This window comes from Leiobunum rupestre, chromosome 11 (assembly GCF_980474605.1).
Source record: "Leiobunum rupestre chromosome 11, qqLeiRupe1.1.hap1, whole genome shotgun sequence".
Lineage (NCBI taxonomy): Eukaryota > Metazoa > Arthropoda > Arachnida > Opiliones > Sclerosomatidae > Leiobunum > Leiobunum rupestre.
The window spans coordinates 37155415-37167200 of NC_143394.1; the positions used below are offsets into that span (position 1 = coordinate 37155415).

The window sequence follows — 11786 nt, forward strand, 5'->3', positions numbered from 1 at the left end:
AAATTTCCCAATCTATTCCATTATTATTGCAATATTTTTACCCATTCTATTTGACCTAAGTTTCCTAATTTCCACCCATTCCCTCAAGGGGTCGGACATTTACCAAAATCCCGTACACTTTGTCTAAAATCGCAAAATCTTTCAACTCTCTCTATGGTAAATTAACATTGAAATCCCAAAATCTCTACGAAATCCCGAACTCCCATACAAAATAATGGCAAGTGTCCGACCCCTCGCATTCCCTGTTCATTACTTAGTAAAAAAAAAGCCCTTTTCATCTAAATAACTGGTTTTCAAGCCATTTCGTAATCGAATTCGAGAAATAGTATGACTCCAGCTCATTCCCGTGGGAAATGAAAAAATAATTATTGCCATCCAAATAATTGGTTAACCATCCATTCCCTAACCGAATTCTAGAAACAAACTGATTGACTTGCAAAATGGTAACAATTATTGCCATCGAAATAACTTATTTTCCATCCATTCCCTAACCGAATTCGAGAAACAGTCTAACTCCCGCCCATTCCCGTGGTTACCGTGGAAAATGGTAACAATTATTGCCATCCAAATAACTTGTTTTCCATCCATTCCCTAACCGAATTCGAGAAACAGTCTGACTCCCGCCCATTCCCGTGGTTACCGTGGAAAATGGTAACAATTATTGCCATCCAAATAACTGGTTTTCCATCCATTCCCTAACCGAATTCGAGAAACAGTTGAAAATGGTAAAAAACGTTTTTACTCGGCTCTCTATTTTCAAGACATTCTTAGGAAAAGAGCGCTCAAATACTTGAAAATACTGTGGTATTGAGAGCGTAATTTGAACACCACCTTGACACGTTGGCTCTTGTTGCAGGCGGTGTTTTCTCGGGTGGCCCGAGTGTGCACAAAAGACAAGGGTGGCCCTCACAAATTCCGCAAACAGTGGACGTCTTTCCTAAAGGCTCGTCTCAATTGCTCCATTTCCGGAGAATTTCCATTCTATTTCAACGAAATACGTAAGTCTACTTTAAGCTTTGCTTGTCCTATTTCGTAGACCCTCGAGATTTTTCAAATAGCTGGTGGGTAGTGGAAGAAAATAGACTTCAAATAGCGTCGAAATTCCCGTGACGTGTTGAAACAAAGCCTACTTTAAAAGTATTTTACTTTTTCGAAAGTCTCCAATCTCGAACAAAACTCCGGCGATAATTTTCAAAAGTTCGCGATTGTGTGTAGACCTTCTCGGGTTTGAAAGTGAAAATTTTCGCAATTTCAGCTTTCTTCATTTATTTTCCTATTGAATTCGAGTTACTTGGAGACGTTTTAATCTACTTTCGCCATCTTTTCATCAGCACGAACTCTTATTGATTATCCACTCTGGGAAAAGGGGGGCATCTACAAACTGCTTTGCTCGGCGACTTCCCTTAAAAAAATCACCTTATAGTCTAGGTACAGCGTATATGATAATATAGGTTTCCTTCTAACTCTCTTCGAAATTCTAATAGATTTTAGTGAAAAACTCTATTAAACTTTCTTCCTGTGTATTTTTCTTTTTTCCACTTATAGAATCTACAAGTCAAATCGTGGAAGGTACATATGCTCAAAATAAAGCCCAGCTGGTCTATGGCGTTTTTACTACGCCCCAGTAAGTCTAAAATATGTCTTTATTTGACTTTTAAAAAATTAGGAGATTACGCAGAATAAAATACTTTGAAAAATTGGTAGGAAAAATCCTGGGTGTTTTCTAAGCATTTCTGCATTAACTCCAAATCCGTCTTTAAACCCTGTTTTGGATTTAGAAATCTGAGATTTTGCACTCATTTTCTTGGATTTTTAAAATCTTCTTGTCAGCTGTTTTTAATTTTTGGCAGATTTCGAGTTTGTTAATTTCTGTTTTTATCGCGTTTAGGAATAGTATAAGTGGCTCTGCAGTGTGTGCCTTCAGCCTGGATGATATCTTGCACACATTTGAGGGCTCTTTTAAAGGGCAAGAAGACATGAATTCCAACTGGCTCTCAGTGCAGGCGTCTAAAGTGCCAGAACCCAGACCTGGACAAGTAAACATTTGATTCGTTTATCATAAACGCGCTCGTTAAGTTTACTAATCCATTACTAATCTGATCATTAGTGCGTGAATAATTCCCAAACACTGCCAGAAATCACGGTGAACTTCATCAAAGATCACCCTCTAATGGACAATACTGTGCCAGCATTTTGGAGACATCCTATTTTACTGCACACCAGCTTTGAGTATGTCACATAGCTTCTAGTTTAATTCGAAAAGATAAATTTAATAAATTCAACCATTAACAGATACCGATTCACATACATCGCCGTTGATCCGCAAATTGAAACCTCTGGTGGGGAGAAATACGATGTCCTGTTTGTAGGAACAGGTATACTTTCGAAATAATCATTAGATTTCGCTAGATACTAATTATTCTTGGTTTTTACTATTTAAAGATAACGGTCGTATTCTGAAAACCGTGAATGCTGGAAGTTCCACTGCTGACGCCAAAGTTCAGCCTGTTATAATTGAAGACATAATCGTATTCCCCCATCAAGCACCTGTCACCAACTTAATGGTGTACAATACAGCGCACCAATCCAAATTAGTTGTAGTCTCCCACGAAGAAATTAAAACTATTCCACTCCACAATTGCTCCAGGCATGCCAAAACATGCAGGTATGTGATCCAAATTAATTCCGGTTTTAGCAAAGACTTTGTTTGTCTCATTTTAAATTTGTATTTTAGCGAGTGTGTTGGCTTGCAAGATCCCTACTGCGCTTGGGATATTGATCGAAGGATCTGCACAAGCTCACCATCGAGGTGAATACACTTGTAGTAATATAGCAAAATTGTTATGTTCAGATAATTATACAGTTTTTCGCTCTTGTAGGTTGTGGAATAGAAAGAATTTCATCCAAAATGTTTTGGAAGGATGGCATAGTCAATGCCAAGATGGTAAGATGATGGTTTTGTTGCTTTCAGTTGATTCAAAATACGGTAAAAGCGACAGATAGCCAAGGTGACATCAGACAATATCGTTTACTTATAAACCTTATATCCCTTTAGATTTAATATTTGTAAGCGATTTATCTCTGAAGTGTGTTTAAATATTATACAGGTAATACCGGACCCACTTCTCAAACAGACAATAGCACCAACAGCATCGTTGTGAGCCAGCCAATGATTCCATGCACGCCTTGTCCCGAGGCGTGCGTCTGTCCTCTTCCTTTTGGACATATTGATCACGTGATCAAGAATGAACTTGGTGAAAAGAAAAAATTGGGTCAGTTACGAAAGGGAAAACATTTCAATTTGAATTTAACCCTTAAACATTAAACTTACGGCTGTGTGTTTTTTTTCTGTAAAAACATCTTTGATAACACTTAACAATCCTAATGTTTTCCCTTATAACTGATATCCTATTTGCAATCACTAAACGATTGGTCATGGCTGCACAAATTTGCTGGTGGTGGTAATGCCTGTTTGTTTTCGTCCTTACTTCAGTAACATCTCAATTTTTCACATTTTTAACTAACTATATTTAATTTATTGAAAAAGTTGCACTATTTTATGCAATGGTTTCAAGCTCCTTGCGTAAATTGAAACATGGCGAAAAATTACTGTTAAAGCACTTCTTTTTTATACACGTTGCTCTTCAACTGTACAATATGACAGCGATACCCTGAATTAAAGGCTTTAAAAGTCGCTCGATGACTTAGGCCTAGGGTGGTGCCTTGGGTATTAGCCTAGCTGATTTATTTATTTATGCACAAAACTTAAGATGGTTTGGTTTACCTGAATTGTAAAGAACTACAGATATAGAGTTTCCTGTTTTTACTAATTTAGCTAATGAATTAACACGTTTAATTTGAACGTTCAGAAATCCCATTATGATATGTAGTTTTCAGTATTTAAGTCGAATGACTTTAACTAATTTACTATCATATTAAACATTTTTTGATTCCGCCAAAATACACGCTCAACAGTAGTGTCGCAATACTATATTGTTTCGGATAACAGACCTTTACACAAAGGGATAAGATCCTTTCGTAGGGGTAACGCCATTAGAGGTCGATTATTAAATACGCGAAGACGTACCAGATGGCGCAAATAGTCCTAAAATGTAAAACTTAAAAATTTTCTAAATATTAGGCCAACTGCTTCTTGAGTTTAACATAAAAAAAATTTCAAAATAGTGTTAGAAACTCGGAAACTGTTAAATTTATTCCCTTCCCGCCAAAAATTTAAATTGGCGCCATCTAGTATAACTGAAAGCGTTAAAATGGAACCTTTAAGGGCTTCGATCTAAATGTTTGTTTCCCTATTAAGGATTTTACAAATCGGTGTATTTTGTCAATCTTCAGGCTGACAATATGATTTTTGATCGTTTAGGTCGTCCACCTCCTAGCCAGGGTAGCGTACCTCAGCGGTCCCCCCACCACCAAGCCAGCCGCCACGAGAACCAGCTAGGCAGTAACTCAGCGTCAACATTAGAAACAGAGAGCCGAGATAACGGTAAGCCCTGCCTACCCTAAAAACAAAGTGATAGTCTTGTGAGCATTGAGGCCGTTACTGAGTATGGTCACAAGACTGCCTGCTGTCTGCCAGTATTCAGATTTTTACAATTATATTTTGCCTGGCCTAATCACGAATGGAACAAATTAAAAAAAATGATGGCTGATATCACATCGTGTGTGTCGCATGCTTTAATGTTTTTATCGTTCCGTAAGGCTTTAGATGTATAATTTGAGCATGTGTTTTCAGAATGAATTGACTAGTTAAGCCGATTAACAAAGTTCTTGAAATTAAGTGTCCCTTTATGTATATTAATTTTGTTTGCGTTTTATTTAAGCTTGAGGCCAATTTTGATGGGAATTTTAACAAAAAGCACTTTTTAAATGTTTATTATTATGGTTCATATAACGAAGATTCTTTTTAATGCATAATTTTCATATTTTTTTAAATTAAACATAAAGTGCGCAATAGGAAAATTGTTCTATGTTTTTAATGTATCGTTAATTTTAATTTTATCTAATGCACCTTATTATAATTTTCTTAATAATATTCTTATTAAACTTTTTAATAACGCGAAATATAGTAATAATATAATAATAATAATAATAATAGTAATTTATCATATTCGAAATTTCATCGTGATACTCGTCATTTTCTGCTGCCTTATGAAAAACTCTTTCTCACGCGTGCTAATGTTAAAAGTCGCTCTTAAATTTTCTCTATTAACCATTTTTACATTTTCATTATTAATTTCTACATTTCTTTTAAGTTTTACGCACTATTGCTAAATGGCTTAAAACATTTTAAACCAAAATCTTGAATAACCAAAACGATGCGTGCTTATGGAATAAGCTCATCCCACACTGTCATGGCGAATATTTTCGTAAAGGTGGCGCCAACCCTAGATTCATTGCTGAACTATTACTTAGTTAAAAACTTTCGTCGGCTAAATACTGGTTCAGCAAACGAATCTGGAAGTGGCGATAGTGTCACTACAAAATTTCGTCTGCTATGACGAGAATTTACAGTAGGTTGAATTTCTAGTATATTTTGACCAACCTACCTGTAGTGGAATCGGCTTATTAAGTTATACAAGTCTCTCTTTTTTTAGCATGTCCTTATTTCTTCCCTCGTTCATTTTATGAGTTGAGTGTCATGCACTTTTTAAGGAAATATTATTCTATTTACTTTTGTTTCTGTGCTTTTCCTGAGTTGATATTTGATGGCAGCAGAAAACAGGGTCAGGCAGAGCTTTGCTGTTTATTATCTGGTGCAGAATGATTAGTTTTTCCGCATGAGTACAACGGATCTTTATGCTGAATCTTTTGTTGATCTATATATAGTGAACTATTTTCCCTACACCCAAAGCTGTACGCGCGCGTATAACCAAACTTTCAGTCCTCTTAATTGATCTGATCAGATCTACTTACTACCAATCACGAATTTAGATTAAAGACGTGTATTTAATCTTAAGGTGGAAGAATACAGTAAGAGCCTCTTTTAGGTTCACGCTGAACGTTTCTGTTTTAACAATTACATAATTGAATTATATTTGTCTTATTAGGCTGAACCTTCGTCTAGTGCTTAAAATAATTTTGATAATTCGAATATTAATAGTAAACGAGATATAAGGTCCTAACTAAAGGGTAGTTTGGGCGCTTGCCCAACTTATTTAGCTCCGGGTGTCCGAATTAAAACGTAATATAACTTAATTACTTTTGAATTTAAAATTGTAAAAATTATTTTAGTCACTAAACAAGAGGCTGTTCTACACTTAAATATTAATTTTATAAGTTAAAATACCAAATTAAAAGAGTTCAGCTTGAAATAGCGCGAAAGTAGGCAATGACCACCGTAGTCTTCCCCCTTAACCAATTTCAATCTATAAAGTATAGACGAAAATGAACAAGTTATGAGAAGTAATTCATTAACTTAGTTCTTAATAAGAGATATTTAAATAAAGTAATGGTCTCACTTTTGCGAAAATTAGTGTAAAAGCATCTGGTATTTTACAATTAGTAAGATGATCCAATCGTACAATTTTCCTATTGATAATAGAGAAGTATCACTGGTATGATTAGAGAGAGGAGACCAATACCAATCAAAAGAAATTTCAATGTCATTTCTATCAATTATCGTTGAAACGATATCGGCTTTTCGCGGACAAAATGGTGGCGATTGAATACTCTTACCATACGTTTATTATTACTTGTATCTTAAGTGTGTCGGTTAAATTTTTACTGACAAGGAGACATCCCGAAGTGTAACCCACCGATTTTGTTCAAACTCGGGGGATTGGTAGACCTTCGTATAACTTTAAAAATCATAAAGGGAATTTATTCAATGGGCAACCGTTTTGCCATGGCAACGAAAAATGTTTTTGACAACAACAAATAGAAATTTTCGAATTGAAAATAACATGGGATTCTGACCGATTCCTAGGACCCCCCACCCCTGTGAAAAATAATAGAAAAAAATAGATAAAAATTGACAAAAAAACATCAAAATTGATCAAATGTTGATCAATTTGAGGTCAAAATCCCATGTTATTTTCAATGGGAAAATTTTATATTTTGTGTTGTCAAAAACATTTTTCGTTGCCATGGCAAAACGGTTGCCCATTGAATTAATTATTTTTAGGATTTTTCATGATACACGAAGGTCTACCAATCCCCCGAGTTTGAACAAAATTGATGGGTTACACTTCGGGATGTCTCCCTGTGAGAGACATTTTTGGTCGCCATAGTGAATGTGATTGCTGAGCTTTATTTGAAGTTTCGTACTGTTCTCGAATATCTGATCTTTTTGTAAATTCTAAACATAGCTAAAGTTAATTATTTCGACTAACTGACACACTTATGGAACGTATTTATCGTCTTAAGTTCTCACTAATGGTTTGGGACGCGTATTTTCGGGGCTGCTACTAACTGAAACTCATTGTTTCGTGCGTTTTCTCGTTCGTCGTGCAGGTGGCGTGGCGGGCGCTTCGAGAGGTCACCACTACGTGTACACCGCCGAAACGTTGGCCATCGCGGTGACCACGAGCATCGTGTCGTCCTTGGTCGTGGGCTTCATCAGTGGCTACGTGTTCAGCCGGCGATGTCGGACTGAAGAGGTGGACTCCCCTTACGACGACGCCCACTACCTGGACCAGCATCACGGAAGTGGTAGGCTCGGGGTCCGTGACCCCAATCACATGAACCATGCCGAAAGCTTCCTACCACCTTCCGCCAACAACAAACCCATCAACTTAGTGCTGAACGTGCCCCCAAAAAACGGAAATGGCAAGAGCGCCAACAGCTCCGCTGATAATAAACCCGTACAGAAAGTCAAGAAAATTTACTTATAGTTAATTACTACTACATTTTTTTATACTTTCCATAAAACGAGAGTTCTTGCAGATCGAGCGTGTGGGGGGGAAACCGAGCTATATTATAAGGAAAAAATATATTCATTTTAATCACACATTCCAATTTTTTTTTAAATTTCATCCCCTCATCTATCCCCGATCATTTCCCCCTAATCCCGATTAAGCGGGAAATGTAACACCAAATTTTTATAAAATCCATGTTTTTATTTTCAAGATTTTCCCCCCAATCCCAAATTTTATGTTTAGTTTTAAACGCGACGATTTTAGTTGCATATTTTTATTAACTTAATCGTGGAATTTATAAAATATTTGATGAAATTTTAATTTTCCCCCCAAGCGTAATTGGTTTTTTTTACGCCAGATGAAAAATTTTATATTAATCGAGAAAATACAAAAAAAAAACCGCGCCCTGAAATTTCCATCGAGTGAAATCTGTGACTTCTTGAGAATACCGTTTCTTGATGAAAAGGGTGGGGGACTTGGTAAATGTTCTATGCAGGTTGGATTTTTCGATATCCAAAAAGAAATCTTATTAAAAAGAAAAGAGAATTGGGAAGATATTATATGCAAAAAGCGTGTATTTCAAAGTCAACGGATAAAATTTGATGGGTGTGTTGTTCAGTGTGCTTCCAAAGAGAATTGTCTTTATAGAAAAAAAAACAAAACATATTAAAAAAAAACAATGAAAAGTACATCAAAACTGGCTTGCCAAATATAGCCGACGAAAAAGTTATAACAAAAAGTACTTTTTAATGAAAAAAACAAATTTAAAACTGCTGAGCGGTTTAACGTGATTTCACACTCAACGACAAAAGTTAATTCTTGAATTTTAAGGTTATTTTTTTTTAAATCGACAGGATTTGTTGTTTGAAAACTCTTTCCTCTACACCGTATTCTCTGAAATACACATGTCGGAAGGGGATAAAGGAGCGAGAAAAGGTTAATATTTAAATATATGGACCAAAAATATAAAAAAACACATCCTCCAACCAAGCAAGAGAACATTTTTAAAGAGACTTTGAAATTCCCGTTTGGGAGAGAGAGAGAAAAACTTAAAAAAAAAACTACGTGAATTTTTTTCGCTCTTTCGAAATAAAATATTCAGGCCGAGGTGAAGCGTGCGGGATTAAAACAAACTTTATAGACATTTTAATACGCTATATTACGTGTAACATAATTTAAAAAAAAACAACGGTTTTCCTGGATAAAAGGGTCCGACGAGTGAATTAAAAAAAAAACTTTCTGCTATCACAGTTCCGGCCTGTTTCACATTTAACTATAGATTGTTATTTACATCATGAGAGACCAACGGACTATTTAAGCCTGTGTTTTTATTTCGTTCGAAACACTATTTATTGGAAAGCACTCTATACATTGTAGAACATTTTTCGAAATACCCCCCAATGATTATACCCCCCTCGTATTATCCACGTCTTGAATTTAGCCCCCTTCTTCCTTCAAAGTTTATCACGAATTCCCCCGTCAATCCTGTCTCGTCAGTATTAAAGAATTTTCTTATATGTCAATTGTCCCGTAAGTAATAAGAAAATAAATTAAGATTAGGGATAATAATGATAATAATAATATTAATAAAAAAAATGCCCGCCCATGCCATGTTATTAAAAAAAATCCAAAAATTTTCGCCTAAATGTACTTTTTAAAAATTATTTCATAGCGTCCCTATTAGCCCCTTATACAAATTTCAATGTATCCTATAGCGCACTTTATTGGCTGAGTTTCGTTTAAAATTGATTTATCGTAATTACGTTCGATATATTTAAATATATATGTTCGTGCAACGATTATAATAATGTAGAATAAAAACCAAATAATTCCACTTATCACTTTAAAAAAAGACAAAAACGTTATTCTTTTTTTAAAAATAAAAAATAACCCTCAAAATATTGAAGGTGGTGAAGATTAAAATAAAAATAAAAACCTGTCTAAATATTGTATTAGGAAAAAATATATATATATTAAAAAAAATTTGTATTTCCCTGTTGTGAAAATTATAAGGATCTGTGAATTATAGTAGAATTTTTTTAAAAAGTAAAGGAAAAAATGGGGGCTCTTTAAAACAAAACTGATATTTCATCCTCGCTAATATAATAAAACAAAAAAGGGTTTTTTATTAAGAAAAAATACAAGCGGGGAAACTGAACAACTCGAATGCTTCGTCGGAACTATAAAAATAAACTACGATTAAAAAAAGCATTTTGAGACAAAACATTGTCACGGCTATTTCAGCTTCGAATATAAGTCCAAAATAACGTGTTACTTGGAATTTTTTGTTGTGTATAGTTAGTTACGAGAAAAATCAACGATATAATGACTGTGGCAAAAAAAAAACAATGGTCTCCCTCCCCCCTTTTTACATTACGTATTTGTTGAGTGAAATATTTTTGAAAACTTTTTGAGCATTTTTTCAGTGTATTCTTTCCATTGTTGCCGGTATTTAACGAAAGACATTATTGTCGCGGTGAAACTTTGGAACGAATTTTACAATTTTGTATTTGTCAATCGATATACATTATTTTACTTTATTATTAACTGAAAACGTAAAGATTTTATTTTATTTTTATTTTTATTTTTTTTCAAAAAAAATTAAGTTATTTATAAAAAAAAAGATTTTTGTTCCAAAGTTTTACTTGGATTTTTTCATTACGATTGTTTTGTAAATACGACGAGTGCGCTCCCTTTGCTATGTATTATAGTTTCGGTATCACGTTCATCCTTCATTTTGTAGAGATTTCACTGTAAAGATATATATTGGTTTTTATATTCGAAGTCGTGAATTCAATTGTAAATCGTTTTAAATATATAAATGTTGTAAATAATTTTTCCGATATACTATAGTGCGGGTTTTATTATTTTTTTTTGTAAAAACAGCTCGTAATTTTAACACTTCCCAATTTAATAAATTATTACGTAAATTGCCGAACAAATTAATGTTACGGCCTTAAATCTTTAATTCAGTTCTTTCTACGCGTATTATAATATAAATAAAATGATCCAGAAGGCCAAAGGCGTGTTTTTGCTACAGTCATCCAAGAACCGATAAGAAATTTCAGCTATATACGGATGTGAAATTTTTGCTGTCAATTTTGTATACACAGAGGAATTCCTTTCGTAAATGAAAAATTTCAAAAAACAAATAATAATTTTTTTTTTGTTTCTGGGAGGCTGAACCAGAAGAAAACATTGTACAGCTTGTGTACAGTACCTTGCCTATTGTAAATTTTTGTGTTCTTATGGGCGTTAATATCTTGGAAGAAAAATAAAAAAATTCTGATTTACACTTTATTTTCGTCGCACTTTCCCCACTATTCTCGTCCGATTTGTCCAATTTTAAACAAACATTTCAAAACGACAATTTGTTTGAAACGTTCTAAACAAACATTTAAAAACACAATTTGTTTAAAACGTTTTAAACAAACATTTAAAAAACAATTTGTTTAAAACGTTTTAAACAAACATTTAAAAAACAATTTGTTTAAAACGTTCTAAACAAACATTTTTAAAACGACAATTTGTTTAAAACGTTTTAAACAAACATTTTTAAACCGACACCTTGTTAAAAACTTTTAAACAATCATTTAATAAAGACATATTAAATAGTTTTTAAAACGACAATTTGTTTTAAACAGACATTTTCAAAACGACAATTTGTTTTAAACAGACATTTTCAAAACGACAATTTGTTTTAAACAGACATTTTCAAAATGACAATTTGTTTTCAACAATCATTTTAAAACCGACACCATGTTTAAAACGTTTTAAACAAACATTTTCAAACGGCAATTTGTTTTAAACAGACATTTTCAAGACGACAATTTGTTTTCAACAATCATTTTAAAACCGACACCATGTTTAAAACGTTTTAAACAAACATTTTCAAACGGCAATTTGTTT

At 33.9% G+C, this 11786-nt stretch overlaps 1 protein-coding gene across 4 annotated transcripts in view; it reads left to right on the forward strand.

Annotated features, from left to right (window-relative positions):
• The window catches only part of LOC149922442 (semaphorin-1A-like), a 267931-nt gene extending 256759 nt beyond the window's left edge, over nucleotides 1-11172 (forward strand). For 2 of the 4 annotated variants that reach the window (XM_090164282.1, XM_090164283.1), the window contains 11 exons: nucleotides 857-998; nucleotides 1546-1624; nucleotides 1889-2036; nucleotides 2108-2229; nucleotides 2293-2375; nucleotides 2443-2665; nucleotides 2735-2809; nucleotides 2880-2944; nucleotides 3108-3272; nucleotides 4382-4504; nucleotides 7474-11172. In XM_090164282.1, the coding sequence (XP_090020408.1) occupies nucleotides 857-998; nucleotides 1546-1624; nucleotides 1889-2036; nucleotides 2108-2229; nucleotides 2293-2375; nucleotides 2443-2665; nucleotides 2735-2809; nucleotides 2880-2944; nucleotides 3108-3272; nucleotides 4382-4504; nucleotides 7474-7853 (1605 nt within the window). In that variant the 3' untranslated portion in view covers nucleotides 7854-11172. The remainder of the gene's footprint in view (nucleotides 1-856; nucleotides 999-1545; nucleotides 1625-1888; nucleotides 2037-2107; nucleotides 2230-2292; nucleotides 2376-2442; nucleotides 2666-2734; nucleotides 2810-2879; nucleotides 2945-3107; nucleotides 3273-4381; nucleotides 4505-7473) is intronic. The other 2 variants (XM_090164285.1, XM_090164284.1) reach the window with 2 other exon arrangements.
• Nucleotides 11173-11786: the final 614 nt, after the last annotated feature.